General features: G+C 44.3%; 1 protein-coding gene across 1 annotated transcript in view; it reads right to left on the minus strand.

The window, feature by feature from the left end:
* ADAMTSL3 (ADAMTS like 3) overlaps positions 1-26,910 on the minus strand; it is a 352,536-nt gene that overhangs the window by 192,937 nt on the left and 132,689 nt on the right. The window contains exons 5-7 of the mRNA XM_045448581.1: positions 26,174-26,219; positions 16,375-16,611; positions 3,518-3,644 (exon numbers count right to left, since the gene is read on the minus strand). Coding sequence (XP_045304537.1) covers positions 3,518-3,644; positions 16,375-16,611; positions 26,174-26,219 — 410 coding nt within the window. The remainder of the gene's footprint in view (positions 1-3,517; positions 3,645-16,374; positions 16,612-26,173; positions 26,220-26,910) is intronic.

Here is a 26,910-nt window from a genome sequence, read left to right on the forward strand (position 1 = left end):
GGCTTCTCCAACCTTGGCTGTCTACTGCAGACCATCCTGTATTTGTAAGTTGGGTTTTCCACGATATGTAGGAGAAAGCCTTCTTCACTGGTGCACCACCGCTCAAAGCCAGCTCCTTCATGACGTTCACCGGTGGGAACCTCTACGAATTCATGGTTCCCCATCTCAGGGAGCCCTCACAGAGATCACTCTAGCTTTTTACTGTCTTTGATAAGTTCCTTCCCCTCCTTTCTTTGATGGGAACACTCTCAAGTCTCAGAGCCCTCACTCTTCCAGAGCGGACTCTCACCTCTTAATGAACAGTACCAAAAAAAAAAAAAAAAAAAAAAAAAAGGCAATATTCTAGAATACTGCTAATTCCTGTGCATGTTCCCTGCCTGTATAGTTATCCAGCTCCTGACATGGCACAGGTGTGCACCCTCCTTTTGTCCCGGGTAAATCCTCTGTCTATATAATCTCTGGTCACTTCTGTTCACTCCTCAACCCACTGCAGTCAGGCTTTGGCTTCTGTTGAAATTCATTGAGACCACTCTTGCTAAGGTCACAGGTGGTCTTTGAATTGCCAAAGAGCCCATGTTGGACTCCTATTCCGGTTGGTATCACAGCAGCGGTTAACATGGTTGACCGTCACCTCCTTTTCGGAAATAGTCCTTTGGCGTCCATGATACTGCTTTTGCGAAGTCCTGCGTTTACCTATTTTTCTATCTTCTCTCATTCAGGTTCCTTTAAAGTTCTTTGCTGGCTAAACGCCTTGACCTCAGGTGCTCCCCAGGATGCAATTCAGTTGTCCAACTCTTGACTTTGGGTTCATGAGTTCGAGCCCCACGTCAGGCTCCATGCTGCCAGTAGAGAGCCCGCTTGGGATTCTCTCTCTCTCTTTCTCTCTCTCAAAATAAATAAGTAAACTTAAAGTAAAAATAAAAATAAATAAAATTTCTGCATGCCTTGTATTTTTCCCCTCCATTACTACCCTGTTTTGAGTTTAACTAATTTTTTATGGGGCGCCTGGGTGGCGCAGTCGGTTGAGCGTCCGACTTCAGCCAGGTCACTATCTCGCGGTCCGTGAGTTCGAGCCCCGCGTCGGGCTCTGGGCTGATGGCTCAGAGCCTGGAGCCTGTTTCCGATTCTGTGTCTCCCTCTCTCCCTGCCCCTCCCCCGTTCATGCTCTGTCTCTCTCTGTCCCAAAAATAAATAAACGTTGAAAAAAAAAATTAACTAATTTTTTATAAGCCATTTTGATTTCATTTTCATTTTTTTCTATATATTTGGATATATGCTTACATGTTTCTTTTCGATGTTTAGACATTGCTTAAATACCAGACAGATGACACTTAATCTCCTGAATGTATAACAAGTCTAGTATCTCCTGAATGTATAACAAGTCAGAAATAAATATCTATATCTATTATCTATATTATCTGTTATATAGATACAGATTTACTTAAAAATGGAAAAAGAAAAGCTTTAAAACCAAAGTGTGCTGCTTTGTTATGAATGTCTAATGTGCATTCAAAGTATTGAAAAGCAAGCCTTTTTACCAAAGGATAATGTCACTAGGACATAAGGACTGTAATTATAAAAGAAGATTTTGAGGGGCATCTGAGTGGTTCAATCGCTTGAGCATGTGACTCTTGATTTCAGTTCAGGACGTGATCTCAGGGTTCATGAGATCCAGCCCTGTGTTGGGCTCTGTGCTGACAGCACGGAGCCTGCTTGGGATTTTCTCTCTCCCTCTCTCTCTGCCCCTCCACCACTTGTGTGTGCACGCTCTCTCTCTCTCTCTCAAATTTAAAAAAAGAAGGTTTTGCAACATAAAGGTGCTCATGGAAACTAGAAGCTAGGAAACGCTGGGGAGGACACAAAACAGTGAGCAGGTGCTCTGGGAGGAAGGCTCTGGGAGGTGGAGGGCGTGGCCCCAGGCCTGGGCTGGATGGCTGTCCCACCACGTGGGTGCCAAAGCAGGAAGAACACACCCAGCAGAATCTGAGAGCAGGACATCGCTGCAGCCTCCCAAACAGTCACAGCTGAGGGGGGTGGGTGGGTTACCCCTCCAGACTTCAACAAGGTCCCCTCCAGAGGGTCTGCTTTCTGACCTGTAATAAGATGCGGGAAACCTAGGATAACGGCACCCACGATGGGGGCTGTCCAGGGCGACCAGCAATTCTTGCGCGTGGTATTCTGGGAAGGGTCCTTGCTAGTACGTTCAGGGCTGAGGTCCCTGGATGCACACCGGCCGAGCAGTCCGGCTTTAGCGTTTCTCTGGCATCAGAAGAGTGGCCTCCACCCTCAAAGCTTTCACTTGCTTCGGCACCAGCTTGTCTGGCGGAACCTCTTCTCCGCCGGGATGCGCGCTAAGGCGGCAGGGATGTAACAGACTGGCCCGTGGGTCACCAGCCGCGCCTCCTTCAAGGTGCCGGCTTCCCCACCTCCTGCAGTCAGTAACAGGTGGCAGGCCACTCGGCCTCGGGCCCTCTCCCATCACTGTCGCTTGCTGCCATGGTCGTCTTTGGGCCTTGGGGTACTTCTCGCTACGCCCAGTTTCCATGGCTGACTTCTACAGCAAGTCTAGCTTGAACGGATACCCCTGCACATAAAGCTTTATCGGAACACAGCCATGCTCTGTGCTTCAGCATTGTCTGGGGGTGGGGGTGGGGGGGTGCTGCAACAGCAGTGCTAAATAGTTGAGACAGAACATATACGCCCTGCCGAGCCCTAAAACCCTACCTGGCCCTTTACCCAAAATGCTTACTGACCCCCAAATCGTGGGATTACAAAAGGCAGACATCACTGAGATAAAAAAAAAAAAAAAAGATGAAAATTTCTGAGGACGTAAAACTTAGAAACTATCGATCCTAAAAACACAAACAATATTGAAAGCCAAACGAGAAACCGAAGCCAATATTTAAAATAGGTGTCACGGAAGTGCGTGATGGGCACGGAGGAGGGCACCTGTTGGGATGAGCACTGGGTGTTGTACGGAAACCAAGGTGACAATAAATTATATTTAATATAAAAATAAAATAAAATAGGTATCACCAAAAAATTGAAAGTTAACAGGCAAGCGGTTCATACTCGCGACGTAACAAACGCTGGCGGCAAAGACCAACATCCAACCGGAAAAACGCACAGGTGACTTTTGTGGTTCATTGAAAGAGGAGAGGGTCTGGAAAGGTGGGGTAAGAAATACAAGGCGGTGTTCTCTACCTTGTTAGCAAGCATGGGTTAGCAAGCATGGGAGGCAAATAAAAAAATTACTACTTCATGCTTTACCTTAAAACAATGGCAAATCTTTAAAAAAACAAAAACAAAACAAAACAAAAAAAAAAACCTGTCTCGGTAAAGATTCAAAGAAACGGGGGTCTCAGAGAAGTTCACCGAACCGGGAATGTGACAGACACCTTCCGGAAGAAATGGGACTTGCGGAGCAGGGGTCGGAAGCGCGCTCCGCCGAAGCAGCTCAGCGATAGGAAAAGGTGTCCAGCAAGGGGCGGTGCAGCGGCGCGGGGGTCAGACCTACTTTTCTCCGGAGAAACGTGCGCCTTGGACTGTCCCCGCACGAGCCTGCAGGTGGAGCCATTGCCGGCGCACACGCCGCAGCTGTCCTCGCGGGCGCCGCTCCCCAGGTGCCGGTCGCAGCCCACCGCCTGCGGACAGAAGCGGGCGACGGGAGCGTGAGAACGCGGGGCTGCAGCTCTAGACACTTCCAGAAGCATCCTCCCGGTGGGAGCCTTCCTGGATTCAGGAGGGGGCTCTCTTCCACGAGGACAGAGTTTGCAAACTATGCAAACCGGAAAGCCTTGCAGGATGTCGCTTGGGGGGCTGGGGGGGGGGGTCCTTATGCGCCCCCCATCTAATGGAAAGGGGAGAACCGACGCGGCCCCTCCCTGCACATTGTTACTCATTTTTTAAAATGTATATTTTTAATTTGAGTCATAGACTTATACGTATATAAACTGAATGGAACGCTAGAGATACTGTTTTCGCTGGGTACCCGGCTCCCCACCCCTCCCCTCTCTCCTCTGACCCTACTCTGGTCCTTTTCTCTCCTTTTCTCCCCAAAACGACTGCCATCCTGAAGTCCGCTATATCCTTCTGGGCCACCGTTTTGCTTTGAACACTTTTTTCTTTGTTCTTATCTCCATTTCCACACTATCTCAACATCAATACCTACCCATCGCTCTATTGTATATCTTTACATCTCCTTCTGTTTATCGTTACTTATACCCACACCTTGGATCCTTCCTCTGCCGTTATACCTACGTACGTATCTTTATAAACCATTTTTATTTATTTATTTTAATGTTTCTTTATTTTTGAGAGAGAGAGAGAGAGAGAGAGTGAGCATGGGAGAGGCAGAGAGAGCAGGGGAGACAGAATCCGAAGCGGGCCCCAGGCTGTGAGCTGTCAGCACAGAGCCCAACACTGGGCTTGAACTCAACAAACCTTGAGATCGTGACCTGAGCCGAAGTCAGAGGCTTAACCGACTGAGCCACCCAGGCGCCCCTATAAACCATTTTTAAATGCAAGAAAGGAAGGAATGGGAGAGATGTCTCACTGCATATGCCTATATTGCTACCTTTTAGTCCTTACTCATAATTGTGACTTATTATTTTTGTGGGCAATTTGTGTGTGCATGCATGTGTGGGGCTTTACCCGATTGTGAGCTTCTGTATATGAGGCGAAGGGCTATGCCACGTTTCTTTTTATTTTACAAATACATCTTCTACATAGTATGTGCCCACTGATATTACCTAGTGAGAGATTTTATCTCTACCCTCCTTACACTCACTCAACTTTATTTGTATTTCTATACCTGGTGTTTATGCAGGGGCTCTGGAGGCAGACAGCTCCCTGCCCAGCCCCACCAATGCTTTCAAGATGCGGGATGACCAACAATTCAAACTCTCAAGAGACCCATTTTCCTCAAGAGTAATATAGAGATAAGAGGGACGTCTGGGTGGCTCAGTCATTTGAACGTCTGACTTTTGATTTCGGCTCAGGTCATGATCCCCAGGGTCATGGGATCAAGCCCCACATCAGGCTCTGTGCTGAGTGTGGAGCCTGCTTGGGAATTGCTCTCTCTCCCTCACTCTCTCTCTCTGCCCCTCCCTCTCTCTCTCTCAAGAATAAAAAAATAAAAATAAAAAATAAATGAGTAGTAATATACAGATGATAATAATACATACTTCACATAGGGTCTGGTAAGGATACAATGAGAAAATGTATGTACAAACTCTCAGTACAGGGATTAGAACATTTCAAAAGGCTCAATAAAAAAGGGTCCTTCTATCATTTCTCTGGCTTTCATTTCGTTTTGACTCCTGGGCGTGTCGCCCCCCACCCCCCCGGCCGCCAGCATGGGGAGCTGCTGAATCAGACACTGTATCCAAGGTGTTGAAGACAAAATAAAACTGGAGGGAGTTAAAACCACATCTATGGGTGATTCCTTCCAAAGTTTCGGTGCTGAAGGGAAGGAGAAAGATCAAATAAAAGTTTCAGGGAGAGGTAGGAAAAGTTCCAAGGAAGTTTAAGGAAAAGCCCATGATTAAAGATATTTTTAAATTCACAAAGGGCTGTCATGAGGCAAGGGTTTACATCTGTTCTTTGTGTTTCCAAATGGTGAAAGCTACAGGTTTAAGCCTAAGTTTAGTTCAATATCGGAAAGTTTGAGAAGCCAGGGTTCTCCAAGAACAGGTATTCAACCGGGAGCTAGGCAGGATGGGAAAACTGGTGCGGGGATTAAATTATCTGAGGAGTAGCTAACTCCAAAGACTTTTGAGATCCTCTCATCCTGATTAGATGATTTTCGCAGGCTAATAATGAAAAACTGATGAGAATATTTGATTTTTATCGAATGCCTGCCACATGTCCGGCATCATGCCAAGCACCGTACACGTATTATTTCACTAAATCTTGACAGCAACCTGATGACTCGGGTGATGTCTTCTACCCCTATGTTCCAAATAAGGCATCTGAATGTTACTGAGGTCAACTGGCCTTTCAGTATCACACAGCTGGTAAAGAGCATCATCAGGAAGAGCCTGAAAACCAGGTCGACTGATCCCAGAATCTTCACACCATGCCACACCTTCCCCATCTTTACACCGGCAGACGGACCACAAAGAACTGAGTCACACAGGCAATTATATGAATATTTACAAGTACATGTGGAACGAATTAAGGGTGATTGATTTTGGAAACGCACTTGCGTGGTTGGGATTCAATCAATGAGTAACTTGTGTTCATGCAACGTTCTCCAAGGGGAATAATTCTACCATGAAGTTATAGAAACACGTCTCCGAGCCAAGCTCTGTCCTCACAATCCATGTCCCTGAGCACCCTGCATTTCATGAGAATGACCACCACTCTCTATCTGGTCATCCAGAAAGGGTGTGGGTTTAGGAGCTAGGATGGGCTTGTTTTGAAGAGTGTTTAGCGCCTTGTAAGATCTTAGGCAAGCAAGTACCTCCCTGAGCACTTACATTCGTTTTAGAATTTTCTTTCAAGTGACAGTTCATCCAAAACTTACAGCCAAATAAAAAGCATGTGAAAACATCACAGAAAAAAAAAAATAGCTGAAAAGAAAGTCTGGTTGCCTTATGATTCATGGGGTATAAGTCAGAACTGCCCCTGAAAGTAAGAGACTACTGGGGCGCCTGGGTGGCTCAGCCCGTTAAGCGTCCGACTTCGGTTCAGGTCATGATCTCGTGGTTTGTGAGTTCGAGCCCCGCGTAGGCCTCTGTGCTGACAGCTCAGAGCCTGGAGTCTGCTTTGGATTCTGGATCTCGCTCTCTCTCTGCCCCTCCTCTGCTCACTGTCTCTCTCAAAAATTTTAAAAACAAAATTATTTTAAGAAAAAAAAAGAAGAAAGTAAGGGACTACTAAATTTGGGCTCTCAGATCTCATCCAAACCAATAATAAGCAACTTTTGAAAAACTGCCTGAGGTGTTTTCAACCTCGGTGACATCTCCTGAGGTCAAGACCTCTAACCGTAATGATTTAAAAAAAAAACCACTAGAGAAAACATATTAATAAATTAACGTCTATTAAATAACCAACTTTTGTAGAGCCAGGCACCACGGGGAATAATTTAACAAGACAAGATTCATACCCTACAGTGCAGTTAATGAGACAAATTACACAAGATATCTGCTTTAAACAAATATTTAAAGTAGATGAGCAGCGCTTCCGCGGAGAAATTCTCCTACATAAATCATCACTTCAGCTAAGGATTATTTCACAGTTTCTGCACACGACTTCCTAACCAACTAAAACAAGATAGTATTGGAATTAAGCGGCATTCCTCCGTACGAAGCCACATCTGAATCTTTTTAGGTGAGTCTAATTTACTCTTTCAAGGGCCAATTTTTTGAGTCAACTTCTGTTTGAGATCCCGAACAACTGGATTCTACCTTAGAAAAACTTCTAGATTCCTGCCTAGAAAACCAGAGTGCATGGAGCTACGGTAGTCATTAGAGATATTCTAAACTATGGGACTTCTCCTTCAGCCCATGGAAGACGGTACTTCCCACCCCCTTAGAAGGTGAGTGTGGTCTTGACTGTCTTGGGCCAATCAAATAGGAGTCTAAGTGCTGGTGTCACTTCTGTGAGAAGCTTTAAGGGTCAGTGAATGAGTCACATGCTCCCCTTCTTACTACTATAGTTACTATGTAACACCTGTGTTCTAATAGAGCCCCCCTCAGTCTGATCACTGGGACGTTCCAAGAGCAGAGACCCCCGTGGACCCTGTGTCAGACAAGGCGCATTAACAAGAAGTCATCTTCCATTGTTGTAAGACACTCAGCTTCGGTGGCTGTTACTGCAGGAAAGCCTAGCCAGTGTTGTAAAGAGGAAGGTCTTCACAATTTAACCATTAATGGACACAGGAAGGTCATTAACAGCAAGGTGTTATTTCAAATTGGACATTTCACACTAAAATCCAGACTTCTAGGGGTGTGTGGGTGGTTCAGTTGGTTAAGCGTCTGACGATCTCACGGTTCGTGAGTTCGAGGCCCACGTAGGGCTCTGTGCTGACAGCTCAGAACCTGGAGCCTGCTTCCGATTCTGTGTCTCCCTCTCTCTCTGTCCCTGTCTTGTTCTCTCTCAAAAATAAATAAAAACATTCAAAAAAAATTTTTTTTAATCCAGATTTCTGGCTCCTGTTGACAAACAGACTCTGGTGTGTTTATACGTAGCTGGCCCCTTCACAAGGAGCAATTCTCCAGGTCTCAACAGCCCTCGTGCTCAGCATGACTCCACCCGATTACTTTCTGTCTGGGACAGGTGTGGAGATACTTGAGACTGTCTACACGTGACTGCTGTCTGCACATAAGCCCCTGTTGTGCCGGCCATCCTTTACCAGACCACATCTTATTTCCAGTTACAAACTTCAGCCATACTTTGGACAATACAAAAAATACAAATACCACCAGTATAGTGCGACGGTTAAGGAAATAGATTCTGGAATTCGGTGCATGGGTCCAAGTCTAGCTATCCCCACTTCTAGCTATGCAACCTGGGGGAAGTTCCTTAGCCCCCTTACACCCAGTTTCCTCGCGAACCAAGTGGGGCTAATGACTACCCGCCTCATACGTGTGACGAGCTGACACAGCCAGGTGCTTTAGACGATGCCTATCAAGAACCCAGTGAATGTTCGTGGCTATTAGTTTCACTGTAACTACAGGTGGTTTCTTCATCCACCCAGCTGTCAGGGAATTCAATAAACATGAACGGTAAGTCAGACTGGTTGGAACCAGGTCCCGTTTCCCGGAAAATTCAGACCTGCAAAACGGAAGGTAATTTCACTCAGGGAGCGTAGTTGTCTCCCGCTGTCCGTGGCGCTCAGATTCCCAACGGGTTCCTCCCAGGAGCACAGTGATGTGCTCATTTAAATGAGCCCGCTGTAAACACACTCGCACAGGTCATTTGTAGTCCGTGCCAAGGAAACATCAGGGCTCAGTCTGCTTATCCTCAGGCTAGCGGCACGAATCACACACACAGTTTCTTCTCTCTGGTCCTAGCTATCACTGAAGGCCACGGCCACATGGTCCAAGAAAGGGAATGCAGGTCAACTTTATCCCGTTGAGGGAAAGATCTGAATTCTCCTGAGAGTGTCTCAGTCACTTCTGAAGAGACTGCATACAAATCCTTTTCTTCCAAATAGCTTTGCCGAAAGAGCACTCAGCTTTCGGCAACCAGGGTATCCTGAGGAATCAGCTTCCCCATCAGCATCACAAAAACGTGATGGGAAGCACGCTTTGAAGATGAACTAATTCAGTGTCGAAAATCACATTTCTCCTGCAAGCCCCTACAAGCCTTGGAAATCACTGGAGCAAACTATGCATCTGAGACAATGAACACGAAGAGGGGGCCTTGGTCAGTGAGCCCGAGGCGGGAGGCAGGGAGAGGCAGCCTGTGCTGACTGCAGGCCTCCTGCCTGACAGTTTCTCGGCTGGGCTCCTGGAATGTGTTTGTGAAGGAACGAGTTTAAAATGGGACCTACATCGAGAATAATACCTCCTCTTTCATACTGAAAAGACCAAAGCTCAGCTATGGTAAGCGGCCACAGTAAATGAGTACATTCTGCCACCAGCGTCGCCTCCAACCGTGTCACTGAGACCCCCCTTCCCCCAAGCTGAGATCACCAGTATGTATCTGTCTGGTCCAAATGAACAAGCATCTCTCTGTCCTTATCTCTCTTGGTATCTCTGAGGTATTGGACGCTGCTAACTTTTCTTCTTAAACACTCAACCACCCAAAACTTACAAAGAAATTCTGCCCCATCAAGTGTACTCCTTCCAAGGCTTCCTCCTAAAATGAGGCGGCCAGGACTCCGTCATTGGAAACCTGCTTCTCTTATTCAGACTCCAAGGACATACATGAGCTTTAACCCTGTGACCCACAGACTCCCAGATCTATGTTTCTCATTTGGAATTCTCTCCTAAGCTCTAAATTCATATATCACCCAATATTTTCTGTCTTGAGGAATGGCCTCATCATCTACTTCATCATCCTGTCACAAATCCAGACATCTTGCTAAGCTTCCCTCTCATTCCCCACATCCAGTAACACACCCAGTCCGAAAAGATTCCTTCATTAGTCTTTACAATTCGCCGTATCTTCTCCATTCAGCCTCCCTCTTGATTACCCTAAGCTCCGGTCATCCCACACTTGACCTCCTGTTGTTTGGCCAGACCGTGCCCTCTCCAAATAATCTGCCATGCGGCCACCTGAGTGACCTTTCTAAAGACAATCCCAACTGAGCTACTCCTTGTAAGATTCTTCATTGACTCCTATTGTAACTTTCAGAAGGTTCGTGACTGGTTTCCACCGATGCCCATAACCTCAACTTTTAGCATTGTTGCACAGGTATTTTCCACCTCAACTCTACAGAATGAGTCGCTGGTCCTTAAATATGCCTCCTATTATTATATCTCTCCAGTGCTATTCACTCTGCTTGTGATTCCCTTTCTCACCTCGGTTTACATAAGTACTGCTCAACTTTTCAAGACCTCAATGTCAAAACGTTCCCTTGTCCAGAGTATTCTTCAGCTCAAGCTAAATTACTTTTAATAACAATTCTTTTTAATTATGAAAGCAACACATACTCATTGTCAAAAACTTGGAAAATGAAAAAGCATAATTCTGCTGATGAGGGATTAGCTTCTCTTAGCATTTAGAGAAAGAGCCCAAAAGTGAACTGGAGGGGTAAAAAGGGGAAGGGGGGAAAAAACAGTAAAACGTGAGATACCTAATAGAAGTAGCAGGATAGAGAGCACATGTGAGCAAATACATTAACTCAAATATGAATTCGGGAAGGCAAGGTTGAGAATTGTGGAGCCATAAACAGAAACGAGTAGGCATAGCAGTTAGAATAACTAGTAGATCTGGGAAGAACAATACTAGTTCATGTGGAGCAGAGGAGGGGGCATCTGAATTGAAGGAATCTGTAGAATCTCCAAGAATGGACTTCAAACTGAGCTAGAAATGCAGGATTGAAAATTGAGAGAGAAATAAAGGAGAGAGACCAAGATATATGAATAACCTCTGAATTTGCACGTGGATAAGACTCATTCATTCAGCAGGGTAGGCAGGGGCCAGACAGCGCAGGCCTTGTGGGGCATGGCAGAAAGCACGATACGTGTGATTCCTGTCCTCAAAGGACTTACATTCTGGTGTGGAAGAATGTCATGATCAAATGATCACACAAATAAATGTGTACTTATGGAACAGTATCAGTGCAATTAAAAGGTATCAAAATAGAAAAGGAGGACTAATTTAGGTAGAGTAATCCCTGCAGACCTCTTAAGGAAGTGATATTAAGCTGACACCATGAAGATAATAAGAGCAGCCAGGAACAAAGGTAGAAGGAGGTAGGGACAGCATGTGTAGGAGCTTTCTGCCCCTTTGGCAGAATTGGAAAAGCAGCACAAAAGGGAGAAGAGTGGAGTCTCTGAGCTAGAGGAGAGGTCAGCAGAAGCTTCCCAAATAAAAAAGCAAAAAGAAAAAAGACTGAAAAAATAAAAACCAGAGCATCCAAGGACTGTGGGACAACTACAAAAGGTGTGGCATGAGCATAGTGGGAATACCAGAAGGAGCAGAGAGAAAGGAATAGAAGAAGTATTTCAAGCAATAATGACTGAGAATTTCCCCCAAAGTAATGTCAGACACAAAATCACAGTTCTGGGAGGCTCAAAGCACACCCAGAAAGACAACTGCCAAAAGAAGACTACACATAGGCATATTGTATTCAAATTGCAAAAAAAAAAAAAAAAAAAAAAAAAAAAAAAAATCAAAGATAAAGTCTCGAAAGAAGCCAGAGGGAATAAAACACCTTACCTACAGAGGAGCAAAGATAAGAACTACATCTGACTTACCCTTAGAAAACATGCAAGCATGAAGACAGTGCAGGGACAGACTTCAAGTGCTGAGAGAATAAAAACACCCACCTGGAATTCTGTACCCTAGGAAATTATCCTTTAAAAGTGAAAGAGAAATAAAGACTTCCTCGGGCAAACAAAAACTGAGGGACTTTGTTTTGCTGGCAGACCTAGTTCTTCAGAGTATGAAAATGATATAGGTCAGAATACTGGATCTATATAAAGAATAGGAAGTGCATCAGAGAATGCATAAAGGCAAGTAAAATAAAAACATTAGTTTTTCTCATTGTTAATAGGTCTAAAAGATGATGGTTTATCAAAATGGTAACAGCAACAATGCGCTCAATTGTGTATGCTTGTATATACGTGTGTGTGTGTGTGTGTGTGTGTGTGTGTGTGTGTGTGTGTTTATGCATTAGTGAAATGAATGACAGCAGTGATAAAAGGGATGCAGGGAGGAATCAGAATTTTTTGGTTATAGTGAAGAAGTCGAGCGTTATTCGAAAGTAAATTTGGATTAGTTGTAAATGTATACTACAATCTATAGGGTAACTACTAAAAAAAGAATGATAACTGATGTATCACATAAGGAAAGAAAATTCAATCATAAAATGCTCATTTAAAACTGCAAAACGCATGGGGCTCCTGGGTGTTTCAGTCAGATGAGCGTCTGACTCTTGATTTCGGCTCAGGTCATGATCTCACAGTCGTGAGACTGAGCCCCACGTCAGATTCTCTCTCTGTCTCCCTCTGCCTGTCTCCCCCACTCACACACACACTCTCTCTAAAATAAAATTTAAAACAAAAACTGTAAAATGAAGAAAAACAGTGGAGGAAAAATAGATATACAGAACAGGAGTAACAAACAGAAAACAGGAACAAACATGGTATATATTAATCCAACCATATTAATAATCACTTTAAACATCACGGATCTAAATGTACCAATTAAAAGCAAAGACTGTCAGAGTGGATCAAAAAAACAAGATCCAATTATCCAATGTCTACAAGAACCCTCTTTTGAAGACATAAATAAATTAAAAGTAAAAGGACGGCAAATGATAGGGCATTCTAACATTAAACAAAATAAAACAGGAAAAAGAATATTAATTTCAGACAGAGCAGACTTCAGAGCAAGGGAAGTTATCAGGTTTAAGAGGGGCATTCATGTAATGATAAAGGGATCAATACTCCAATAAGACATTAACAATCCTTAATGTGTACATGCCTAACAAGAGAAATGTCAAAAAAAAAAAAAAAATGGGGCAAAACTGATAGAATGGCAAGGAAAAATAGATGAATCCACTATCAGAGTAAGGAGAATTCAACACCCCTCTATTCGAAATGCACAGATCCAGCAGAAATCAGTAAAAATCAGTAAATCAGTAATCAGTAATCAGAAATCAGTATCAGTAATCAGAAATCAGAAATCAGAAATCAGTAAAAACACAGCTGAACTCAACAGCATCATCAAAAGAACTGGATATAATTGATATCTCTTGACTATTTTTTTTTATTTAAAAAAAATTTTTTTTAACCTTTATTTATTTTTGAGACAGAGAGAGACAGAGCATGAACGGGGGAGGGTCAGAGAGAGGGAGACACAGAATCTGAAATAGGCTCCAGGCTCTGAGCTGTCAGCACAGAGCCCGACACGGGGCTCGAACTCACGGATCGTGAGATCATGACCTGAGCCAAAGTCGGCCGCTCAACCGACTAAGCCACCCAGGCGCCCCATCTCTTGACTATTCCTAAGAACTACAAGATACACTTTCTTCCATGTTTCACATGGAACATTCACCAAGACAGACCACATTCTGGAACGTAAAACACACCTTAACAAATCTTAAAAAAAAAAAAAAATGGAATCATACACCATCTACTCTCAGACCACATTGGAATTAAACTAGAAATCAATTATCAGAAATACAGCTGGAAAATTCTAAAATACTTGGATATTAAACAACTTACTTGTAAACAAGATGAGTCAAAGGAGACATCAAGAGAAATTTTAAGATATTTTGAGGAAAATGAAATTAATAATATTTACCAAAATATGTGGGATGCAGTAAAAGCAGTGCTTACAGGGAAATTTATAGCATTTCATGCATATATAAGAAAAAAAGAAAAATTTATAATCAGTCATCTAAGCTTCCACCTTAGGCAATTAGATGAAGAACAAATTAAATCCAAAATAATCATAAGAAGAGAAATAACAAAGACTAGGGGCAGAAATCAGTGAAACTGAAAACAGGAAATCAATAAAGAAAATCAATGAAACCAAAAGTTGGTTTTTAAAAAGACCAATAAATTCATAAATCTCTTAACGAGGCTAAGAAAAAAGAGAAGATACAAATTACTCTTGGAAGAAATGTAAGAGGCGACATCACTACAGATCTCATGGATATTGAAAAGATAATAAAGAGGGGTGCTTGGGTGGCGCAGTCAGTTAAGCATCCCAGTCTTGATTTCAGCTCAGGTCATGATCTCACAGTTTGTGAGTTCGAGTCCCGCATCGGGCTTTGCACTGACAGTACAGAGCCTGCTTGGGATTCTGTCTTCCCCTTTCTCTGCCCCTCCCCCACTTGCTCTCTCTCTGTTTCTCTCTCAGAATAAAAAAATAAACTTGAAAAAAATTAAAAGATAATAAAGAAATATTATAAACAATTCTTTGCCTACAAGTTTGTTAACCTAGATAACACGGACCAATTCCTTGAAAGACACAATCAGCCAAAACTCACACAAGGAGAAAAAGACAATCTGAATGAGTCTCTATCTATTAAAGACATTTAATCGATAATTAATAGCCTTCTAAAGCAAAAAGCACCAGACACAGATGGGTTTATTGGTGAATTCCACCAAGAATTTAAGAAAGAAATTATACCAAATCTCTGCAATCTCTTCCAGAAAATAGAAGAGAGAGTATTTTTTAACTCATTCTATGTGGATAGCATTACCATGAATGCCAAAACCAGACAAAGATGTTACAAGAAAACCACAGGCCAACATTTCTCATGAAAATAAATGTACTCCCTAACAAAAAGGCAAGCCAGGATCATGGATTTCAACGTCAATGCAATGATAAGTCATTGAGGGATTTCAATCGGTGAGTGACAAGTTCTTAAAATAAACTCTGTCTTACCTTTCAAAGCAATCACTTGGGCTGCTGTGTGGATAATGGACCTGAGGGGGACTGCGGTAGAAGCTGGGAGATCAGGAGAGAAGGCCGGTGATAGCTGAGGTCAGAGGTGACAGAGGCTTAGACTAAGAAAGAAGTCATGCAGGCAGGGATGGGGGATTCAAAAAAAGACACTGAAGGCAGAATGACAATGGATGAGATGCGTGTGTTGGAAGAGGAGAATCAAGGATGACTCCAAATTTTGTGGAGGCCAATTTCTAGATAAGCAGATGGAGGAAAGAGAAGCTACTTTGAATAGCAAGATCATGGTTCGTCTCTGTGATGTCTGAGAGGGCTGGTAGTGTCTACACTTGGTGGGTGGTTAGGCTGCTCATTTGCTGTTACTAATACTGTTTTTGTTACAAACATAATAGGGTAGATGGAATACTACACATGCATTATTTTAAAATATTTTTCCAGAGATTAAGGGAACAGCCTGTAAGCTGAGGAGGGGATAGGTGTCAGTTCCATGCATCACAGCTTTGCAAACTCTACTCTGAAAAACCTGCTGGAATGCATTCATGCTAAATTTGCAGGAGATAAATCACGCTCCCAAAGACCCAAGACAATAAATTAACTTAAAAAAATTTTTTTAATGTTTATTTATTTTTGACAGAGAGAGAGAGAGAGAGAGAGAGAGAGAGAGAGAGAGAGAGCATGAGCAGGGGAGGGGCTGAGAGAGAGGGAGACACAAAATGGGAAGCAGGCTCTAGGCTCTGAGCTGTCAGCACAGAGCCTGACGTGGGGCTCGAACTCACAGACCGTGAGATCATGACCTGAGCTGAAGTTGGACGCTCAACCGACTGAGCCATCCAGGTGCCCTGACAATAAATTAACTTTAAGAAAACAATGAGTTAAAAGGCTCTAAGAACCTACCGAGGTTACCCTTCCAAGGTAAAGGTTCTCAACATGGGATCCCTGGACCAGCATCATCAGCATCTCCCTGTGAACTTATTAGAAATGCAAATTATCAGGCTCCAGCCCAGAACTACTGGCTCAGAAACTCTGGGCAGGGGCCCAGCACCCTGTGTTTTAACAAGTTCTTCAGGGTGATTCTGATGCATTTTCTAGTTGGAGAAACCACTGACCTAGAGAGGTTGTAAGATGTCATATATTGCAATCTTTTGATTCTACGTGGACAAGGTCTACACTCTTTTCAGTAAGTACCACGTAATTTAAAGGCAAGTAATCCTCTCTAAAATATTTTTTGCGTGAAAATTATCAAAGACGCTATTCCACCTGCATGAACAAAAGTAAAGAAACGAGTCTCTGTCTTGAGAGTGGGCGTGGCCCCCCCTGGCAGCAGGTGTGGCTTACCTGGCAAATACCGCTGATACACATATCCAGAGAGTCCGTGTTGCAGCGAGTTCCATCCAGTACCTTGGGTGCCAGCTCCACTACCAAGTTCTGTCCCCGTGCATGACACTTGAGCGCGCAGGGGGCAGCAGGATCATTGTATCGTGGAAGCCATTCATAATAACGCCCCTGATACTGGACGTCATTGTAGGCGGAGCACTGCTGGGCTCTGAAGTCTTCTGCATCAGGAGGGCAGTCCTGGAAGCAGAGAAGAAAGGCCACGTGCACATCACTCAGGGAGATAAGCCAACAGGGGGCTGAACAAGTTTCCAGGAAGTCTCACGAGCCCAGATCCCACCATGTGCCTCTCACCTTGGAGTCCCATCATTTCTTCCGTTGTCCTTTCGAATTCGAGACCAAATCTATAGCCGTGGAGTTCTACTAGGAGCTCCGTGATAATGGAGACAATATTTATTCTGATCACTCTTCCACCCAGGTATTTTTTCCCCCAAATAATTAAAGCCCATCATATTTAAATGCCAAATTTTGCTCTGTTTTAACCACCTCGGGTATAAGTTTTTAAACGCGTTACACGGTCATCTTCTTCTTGAAACAAGGGACGCGTAATGCTTTTAATTCTTCCAGGTGACTCAAGGTCTTTATAGGGAACATTAATTATCATCCGTGCCCTCAAGAACCATTTCAGCATGAAGGATTACTTGGCCCTTACTTTAACTGGCCCCCAAAGCCTTGTGTTTTGTGAGAATTTGTGTTTTTCTTTGTTTCTGCTTGTTGTGATTGTCGTTTAATTCATGTGCCTTTCTTCCCTTTTGGGGGGAAGGGGGCAGGGGGTGGGCAGTCACTGCTCTTCTCTAGAACCTGGTGCCTGCCTTCAACTGGATCTACGATGGAAAGATAAACACAGCCTTTTCAATTTCTGTCTACAACAACAGCAAGGAAATTCTAAGTAAATGCTCCAGGGAGCTCTCATAATAATAGTAAAAAGTGTCTGGGCAAGGCTTGATGACTCAGAAATCTTTTTACTTAATTACTAATCCCTCCCATCTGCTATTTCCAAAGCCAGATGCTGGCTGACAAAATGTTACTTTAATCTTCAAAGCTGAGCATAAACTTCCCAATTGATGGGAATTAATAAATCCTATACTAATTTCCCAATTAAAAAAGAACAGACACAGAAAGGCATTACTTTATATATATTTTTTCTTGTTACAAAAGTAATCAATGGCCCTTATAAAAACTTTTGACAAATAGTTTTTATGGAAAAAAAAAACATAAATAACAAAGTTTCTTGTACCTAAATCTTTACACAAATCCTTGATGATTCCCCAGAAACAAACTTCTGGAAATAAAATTTCTGAGAAAAAGGGTGTGTTTCATGAGCTTTTCAAAATATGGCCAAATTGCCCTCCAGGAATTTCCCTCCTTATTATCACCAGGATCCATAAAGTCCCTTTTTCTCTGTCTCTCTTCTCAGCTTGGATATTATCATTTTCTAAACATTTTCCAATCGTCCGTGTTCAATAGCATTTCATTGCTTGAATTTGCATTTCCTCTCATTATTTAGGTCTGATAGCTTTCATGTTTATTTGCCTTTTGTATTCATTCTTCAAACATTTCTTGTTTTCTCGCCTTCATTTATCTAGTGGAATGTTTGCCTTTTTATTATTTTTAACAGATAAAACTATCAACTTTCCTAATGAGGTTATCAACTCCATCATCTTACACTGGAAATATTTTTCCCATTTGATTTTGGTTTTGGTGCTTTAGAAGTCAAGAAACTCTATGTTTCATGTAGTCAGTTCTACTAATATTTCCCTCTACATCTTCTTCCCTCATTCATGAGTTCAGAAATGCTTCCCACCCCCCGCCTAAGAACAGATAAATACTGAAATGCATGTTTCTAGTTCCTTTCTAGTTTAGCAATGATAGTTAACTCTTTGTTACGTCTGGAATTTCCTTTGATGGATGGTATAAGGTAGAAACCTAACTTTATTTTTTCTACAAACAGCTATTAATAAATTATCAGGCAGGATCTTAAAATAGGACTTCTTACATTTCTCCCCTTTTTACTACTTGACTTTTTTTTTTTTAATTTTTTTTTTCAATGTTTATTTATTTTTGGGACAGAGAGAGACAGAGCATGAACGGGGGAGGGGCAGAGAAAGAGGGAGACACAGAATCGGAAACAGGCTCCAGGCCCTGAGCCATCAGCCCAGAGCCTGATGCGGGGCTCGAACTCACGGACCGCAAGATCATGACCTGGCTGAAGTCGGACGCTTAACCGACTGCGCCACCCAGGCGCCCCACTACTTGACTTTTATGTCTTACGGTGTTTATGCTTTTGGCCTTCATAATCTGCTTCAAATCCTTTTTGGAAGTAGGTAGGGAATAAATAAAATATAATAAATAAACTTCCCCCGGGCTTGGTTGTATTAGTTTGCTGTGAATCATTCCAAAATCCTGGAATGTAGAGTATCCACATTTTTCTTGTTTCAGCAAGATCAAACCTTAACACAGGTCACACGGGGGGAAGAGTCAAACTGAAGACTGGACGCGGTTGACCTTTCTCTCTTGAAATGTGTTTTCTAGCTGGCCCCAGGGAAGATAATCAGTTGATAAAATTATATAGCCTCCCTTCTCCCTAACCATGGCCAGTCTTCTTTGTATCTGACTCTTTGAAACCCATGCCAAAGGGTGTAAGACAGCAGAGTGAAAATGATTTCCCTTGCATTAGGCTCACTGTTGTGGCAAGCAGGCTTTAGGGACTGAAATTTCTTGCTGTCTGACTCCTGACTGCCTTCGACACCATAAACCAATGAAGTTTCCCAAAATTAACAAGGCTTAATTAACAGACAGCCTAAGATGCCAGCCTACAGTTAGTCCTTGCTGAAAGAGTGACCAGGGTCGGACAAGGGACCCAGCCTCCTTGGCCACAGCTGATTATCGAAGGCAAACACCTGGTCCAGGCCAGGAATTTGGGACGGCAACAGAAGAGCCAGAGCTGAGGACTCCCATGGCTGTGGGGCGGGGCTGGCCATCTCTTTCATGAGATGCCTGCTGAAGTGAAGCCAGCCAGTTCCCACAGCAAAGAAGGATGCACCAGACACGAAAGAAGGAAGGCTGACAAACCAGGTATTTCCCCAGGAGTACATAACCTGGGTTTCTCACTGTCTGACTCCTGGGGCCAGGCCCTCAAGGTGTGCTGGTGCCCAAATTCCAGTAAATATCTGCACATCCGTCCAGCGAATCCCATTTTTCTTGAGCTAATTAGAGTGGCCTCCGTTCCTGGCAGATGATGATCCCGATGAAGAAAGACACCCTCGTATCCGCATCGCGCTCTCTAGTTTATCAGGGATCATCACCGACATCCTTTCTTTACCACCACCCTTTGACGGAGGTGGGTCAGAATTATCATTTCCTTCATTTTAGAAATGGAGATAACTGTGATCTAAGAAGTCTTCGGTCACTAGTCCAAAGACACACAGCCAGAACATGACACGGCCAGGACTGATTCCCAACGTAACAAGCATTCCACTATATGATACCACTTTCTGGTAATCTTGGGAGACATTGATGATTTACATTAAATGCTTCCTTTTACTTGGCATTCGTCCAGTGTCCACAGTAAGCCTGTCTGGTCGGCTTCAGCTGGGTTCCCTGCCCTGGTGCAAGACAATGTAGGGATTCTTGTGTCTTCAGTAGTTTAGCTGACCTTTAGGAAGCTTGAATGCTAAACATTCTTAGGGATTTCCCTAAGAAGCATTTCTCCCTATCAGTTAAGACAACACGTTTATTAAGTATACTTTATGGGTCTTGCATATGTTACATGACACGGACAACATAAAACAATAACCCACCATTGTCATTTAGAGAGCTTGTAATCTTGGAGATGTAGCATCCACATGCATGAAATACACTGGTGCATTGTTTGCATTTATAGATTCATAAGTACAGCTTTGCAATGAAAGCAATAAAATTGTTGTCCAAGTGTTAAATGAAAACTTGACTGAGTGGAATAAGTAAAGAAGAGATCCTACACTGGGAAGACTTGACTCAAACAGGAGTAGGGCTGGGGCGCCTGGGTGGCGCAGTCGGTTAAGCGTCCGACTTCAGCCAGGTCATGATCTCGCGGTCCGTGAGTTCGAGCCCCGCATCGGGCTCTGTGCTGACCGCTCAGAGCCTGGAGCCTTGTTTCCGATTCTGTGTCTCCCTCTCTCTCTGCCCCTCCCCTGTTCATGCTCTGTCTCTCTCTGTCCCAAAAATAAATAAACGTTGAAAAAAAACAAAAAAACAAAAAAACAAAACAGGAGTAGGCAGCCAGACTGAAAAGCACAGAAAAGGAGAAGGAGGAGGAGGAGGACAGAGATTAGGAGGAGAAGAGGAAGAAGGAGAAGAAGGAGGACAAAACGGGTAACAACTAGCACCCATTCAAGGACCATCCTAAAGACAGAGATTTCTTCTCCCTCCTAAAGCTGTGAAAATACATAAACCATTCTCATGGACAACTGAGGGAGAAATGCCAAGACAGGGAGATTACCTAAGACACACAGCATTTTTATGCAAAAGAGATAGACCATTACCTAGGGGATGATTTATATAATAGGATTGAACCAAGATTTAATTTGGATTATATATTTAGGTAATTCTTCCCAGATAACCAGTGAGTAGGGACTTAGGGGAAATGCGATTTCTGTTGTAAGCAAATTTTAAAATTTTATTTTGTCTTCATATCCAAGCCTTACTAGCTGTACTAGGAGGTAAATTTGGGGATCCTGTTATATAACTGAGGCCAAAATTTCCAGCCCGGAAATAAATTACTGCGAGTGACCATTATAAAAAGCCACAGTTAGCAAATGACGCATCATGGAAAAATGATATTTCAGATGAGATTTAAGGGATGGCATGATGTGAATGGGACAACACGCGGGAAACTACAAAAGCGACAGAGAAACAGCAGAAATACATTTAGTGGCTATGAGGGACAGGGAACGGACTTGTCCAGTGAGGGTAGAAGTGACGAGCTCAATATGGAAAAGTCTAACCAGTTTCCGGAGGTCCCTGAAAGCAAGTGAGGGGAATTAAAAGCAATAAGGATTCACGGAGGGGACTGGCACAGAAAACACGGCATTTTAGGAGGGCCGGTGTGATGGCCGATGGACGGGGGTAGGAGCCGCGACAATAGAAAGCAAAGAACACCTCTCAGGGGAAACCGCCAGGAATTAGCCATCCATAGGACCCATGGTATGAAGAGTCTCTCGAGGGTCACATCAAATGTTGCCTCGTCTAGAAAGCCACCAGGGACCCCACGGTGCAGAGTTAACCATTTCTCCCCATCTGTGCTCACAGAAAAATGCGCTCATGCTTGCAAAACCACACTCACCCAATTATGATAGACTCATTTTTAAAGGTATTTTCCCTTTGCCCTCTTCCAGCATTGCCTTTGGTACCATACACCCTGGTATAAAAAACGAGTAGTCAAATTCAAGTATTAGAACTCCTTGCTGACACATATGACTTCCTTTGGAAAGTCTCCACTGGCTCTGGGATACGCCTGATAAGGAAAACTCTCTCCCGAGGCCCCAGGGGCCTGGCCCTGGCTGTGAGGGTCTTTGCTGAGCACGACTGGGGGGTTATCTATGAAGACAGCAGGTAGCTGGGATTAGGGGATGCTCCCCTACTCCTACAGACCCTCAGCCCAAAGCACCATGTTCCCTGACAGAACGAAGCCAGGGAGAGCCGCAGAACCACAGCCTGATTTTTCAGGGAGGGCAGCGTGGTCCTCATTTCCTGGCCATGCCTCCTTTTCCTGTACACAGGGAGTGGGATCTCTCCTTCTAGGGCCTCTGATGTGTGTGCCGAATGCATCCACACTTCACAATGAAAGGATATTCGATCTTCGAGTGCCTGGAGCCTGTCGTGCTCAGATATCTTCTACTCAAGTGGGCACAAGTCAGGAACGCGGCTGTCGGGGTCCGTCCGCATCAAGCCAGATCCTCCCCTGTGCCGGGGACCCCCTGGGCCACTGAAGTGGAAAGCCCATGCCACGGAGGGCTTCATTTCCATGACTTCCCTCAGCTGCTTCTCCTCGTCCTTTCTCTGCTGTTCCCTGATCTCTGTCCCTGGCCGACTGTGAATCTTCAGGAGGTCTCTCCTGCAGCTTCTATAACGGTGTCTGAAAGGGGAACGTTCTGGCAACCGCCCCTGCCAGTCAGTCATGTGTTTGTGGGTCGGGAAAAGCAGCCATGTCTTAAACCACCGTCCGTAGTGTTATCCCATCCCCTAACAAAGCTGAAGACCTTTCAGGCTCCTTTCCAAGAGGCAGGCTGGTGTAGCAGAGTGCTTAATGCTGGCACTCCAGAGCCTGGGGGCGGGGGGGGGGGGACTGCCTGGGGTTTAATTCAGCTCTGTGACCTTGGGCAGGTTACCTAAATCCCCTCCTGTGTATGAGTGGGTATAAAAATAATACCTACTTTGTAGAGATGCTATGAGGACTATCATGGGTTTGTTCGTGGTCAGGCACTTAGAGGAATGCCTGTACTTAGGAAGTACTTAATAAGTGTGATCTATTATTATTATTGTTATCATCATCATTATTAGTGATTTTTGCTAACAGTTAGAAAGCCTGTACACATAGATGACAAACTCTGTGGTTCTGAGGCTGAGAGCTTGAGGCTTCAGACAAGGAGGAACAGAAGTACGAGCCATCTCCGGGATGGGATGGAACAGTAGGTCCCTGGGGCTCACTGGCAGTGACCTCTGATCCTCCATGGAGGCGGCTTCCCTGATCACTGAGATGGTGAGGTCCCTCCGGTGGGAATGGGAGGTCCCGCGGCCCGATGGGATAGGGTCTCAGGACCCAGAGCTACAGGTGTGGACATCTCTGAACCACAAGGCAAATCTCCCTCCTAAGAGGGCTTCATCATGGAATCACAAAAGGCAGCTTCCTTCAGAAAAGCGGGTGACGGGCCCCATCTCCAGGGACACGGGAAGCCACTGGCTGCGGTGCCGGCATGGCCGGCCTTCAGCCGGGACACTGAATGACAGCGAGAAGCTGGGGTGCACTGGTGGGAGCCCGGTTCCCTCTCTCCTGGAGGTGGGTCATAGACTGGTCCCCCTCCTGCCCTCTGCACCCCCCTGCGCAACACAGAGGTGGCGATTTCAAAAGGGAGATTCTAAACCCCAATTAACAAAGCAGGAGGCAGGGCAGCTGAGTGGTTCAGGCAGTCAAGCATCCAACTCTTGGTTTCGGCTCAGGTCACGATCTCACAGTTCATGGGATCGCGCCCCACACTGGGCTCTGCGCTGACAGCACGGAGCCTGCTCGGGATTCCGTCTCTCCCTCTCTCTGCCTCTTCCCTACTGGTGCTCTCACCGTCTCTCTCAAAATAAATAAATAAACATAAAAGAATAATAAAGCAGGAAGCAACTCCAGAAAAGATGGGACTATCTTTGTGCCCCGAGTTCATGGGGTTACTTCACTTATGGCACTTGACCTCCTTGTGACGTTTCTATGTATATTCCCAGGAACGTACTGTATATCTCTCCTGCGAAGGAACAGACTCCTTAGAGATCCCCAGCAGCTGGGGCTGCACGGACCCTCTCTGGTCTGCAGGAGGACTTGAGCACGCACGACTGCACCCCACGGCCGTGAAGGACCTGCCACAACCCCCCTTCCTTGCCTAAAAGGAATTCGGTGGAAAAACTCTGAGCTTGCAATGGCAGGCATGGAGATCAACACCACATTCTTATGAAATCTCTGTAAGGACTCCAACGCTGAGAACTACAAGGAGCAACATTCACACTGCTCTCCTCTCTGCTGGTCACCACCTTCTACACGTGTATTTCTCCCCAGCCTAGAAGGTGGTAAAGGTTCCTGCAGGATCCACCCAGAGGGGCCCTCAGTTAGAGACCACAGGGACCCCCCCCCCAAGTCCCATGGAGCCTCAGGGGCATGGGATCTTCACTCAAGTGCACCAAAGTCCTAGCCCTTGTACCTGAGATGTGGTAGGCTGTAGTAGATTACGTTGTGTGCCCACATTGTATGACCGACACTCCCAGACCCTCGTAATACTTGTGTTGAAGAAGATGCCTTCTTGGAATTCGCGAGGGCACAGAGCACACACAGACACGCATGCACACAGAGACCCAAGAATGAAATCTCAAACTGCCACATCTTGATCTGGGCGTTTAAAATGAATTCTCCTAGGGGCGCCTAGATGGCTCAGTTGGTTGAGCGCCCAACACTTGATTTCAGATCATGTCATGATCCCAGGGTTGCAGGATTGAGCCCCACATCGGCCTCTGCACTTAGTGTAGAGCCTACTTAAGATTCTCTCTCTCTCTCTCTCTCTCTCTCGAAAAAAAACCCTAAATATAAAAAACAATTTAAAAAAATAGGCACCCAGGCAAAAGGCAGTAGACCTAACTGCCTCTTAGAGAAAACCCTTAGGTTGTTAATGAATTCACGTGCTTGTATAGGAGACAATGCCAGACTGGGTTGGCATCCACGTGCCCACCTTTGTGCCGAGGTCAATCTCTCTGCCTTTGGTGCCCCAACCTGGACCTCAGCTCATTGAATTAAGCATCATGCACACGTGTGTGTTCCGATTCCTTGGACCTCTATCTGGTCGTAGGACATGTGACATCTATTTGCTTTGTCACCCAAAATTTCTCCGAGGATATGATGGACACCAATCTGGCCGCCCAAGGCCTGAGTGATATTGGAGTTTGCCCAATAAATAAGTGCCCATGTTTCCCACTTAAATTTGAAACCAGCTGTAAGAGAAAGAAAAACACTTCTGCTTGGTCACTGATAAAAACCGCAAACATGGCTGAGCCCCGCAGTCAGAAGGTCTCGCTCACACTGTGTGCCCAGGGCTGCTCCCCCAGGAAAAGTTTTGGTCTGCGGAAGACAAGCACTCAGACAAGACTTCTGTCTCACACTGGCCCAGGACAGAGAAGGGAGAGACAGGGACAAAGCTCCAGTGAGTAAAATTTTTTAAATAAATTAATCACAACCAACGGAGGAAAATGGACTTACAGAAAATCTAAATCTCACTTAGATTTCCAGGTTCTCATAGTTTCCTTTTATTTCCCTTCATTTTGATTTGGGTATATATCGCTAACAAGGGAAATGTTTTAAGTGGAAATAGGATTGGTTCCTTCTGATATCTATTTTGCATTTTCAGATCTGTCAAGCAAAATGTTTGCATTTTGTTTTTAAGTGCTCAGCGTTGTAGAATAAGAGTGAGGTTTCTAAACCCATCCCTATGTGGGATTTTCTTGCATCACCTATAGAGCGCTCTTAACACATTTTGCAGTGGGCGGATAGGTGGTTTGGAGCAGGGAAAGGAAGCAGAGACCAGGTCAAGTCTGTGCTCTTCCTTTGAGACCCTTGGAAAATAATTTTACTTCTCTCAGCCCCAGGCCCCTCATTTGCAAAAAAGAAATAACCACACCTCATCTGTCTACATCTCAGAGACAGTGTGAAGGCCCAGTGACATACCATACCTAAGAGCATTTTGAACTTTGAAGGTGTTTTACAGGTATTAGGTATTGTTTCGATGAATTCAGAAATTATTAAATACTTGCCAAATAAGTTTATGCATTTGAAATGGCCTCAAAAGGTAGTAGAAATGGAAAGCACGAGATATACAAAAATCTGTTGTCAATTAAAAAATACTTAAATTTTCCACAAAGGGTACCAAGAAGCCATTAGCTTTATAGTACATATTATAATGTTCTAACTTAAAACATGAACTTATTTTATTGGATTATATATTTTTGTTATAGAACTTACATGGTTGCTGCACGTCTTGTATCGAATATTCTGCCCTTCACAATTCCTAGAGGAAAAAAGGGGACAAAGAAATGATTTCATAGAAGTGGCAAGCAGCACAAAAGAAAAAAGGGAAGGGAAGGGAAGGGTAGGGAAGGGAAGGGAAGGGAAGGGAAGGGAAGGGAAGGGAAGGGAGAAAAAGAGAGAAAAGGAAAGAAAAGGAAAGGGAAGGGAAGGGAAGGGAAGGGAAGGGAAGGGAAGGGAAGGAAAGGAAAGGAAAGGAAAGGAAAGGAAAGGAAAGGAAAGGAAAGGAAAGGAAAGAAAAGGAAAGAAAAGAAAAGAAAAGAAAAGAAAAAAGAAAAGAAAAGAAAAGAAAAGAAAAGAAAAGAAAAGAAAAGAAAAGAAGGATGGAGAAGGAAGGAAGAGAGGGAGGGAGGGAGGGGAGGGAGGAAGGAAGGAAGGAAGAACAATAAATACAAGGTGATACCGATAAAACTTTTATTGTTCATGTCACCTCAGAGATTCAAAGTTTAAATTCTAAGAAATAACTTTCAGAAATCAGGAGGGCAAAAAAGTCTCATGAAAGTGTCACTTTAAAGAGAGTGAGTTCTTGAGCTGAATTAATGTCATGATATTACTTATGTGCAGTTTTTACTCTGGGATCCATATGACCACTGAAATGAACGTGTGTGCATACTTGAACTACGGGTAGAAGCATTTGGGCACCACGCCCCTCACTCACTGAAGCAACCTCAGTC

Source organism: Leopardus geoffroyi, chromosome B3 (assembly GCF_018350155.1).
Source record: "Leopardus geoffroyi isolate Oge1 chromosome B3, O.geoffroyi_Oge1_pat1.0, whole genome shotgun sequence".
Lineage (NCBI taxonomy): Eukaryota > Metazoa > Chordata > Mammalia > Carnivora > Felidae > Leopardus > Leopardus geoffroyi.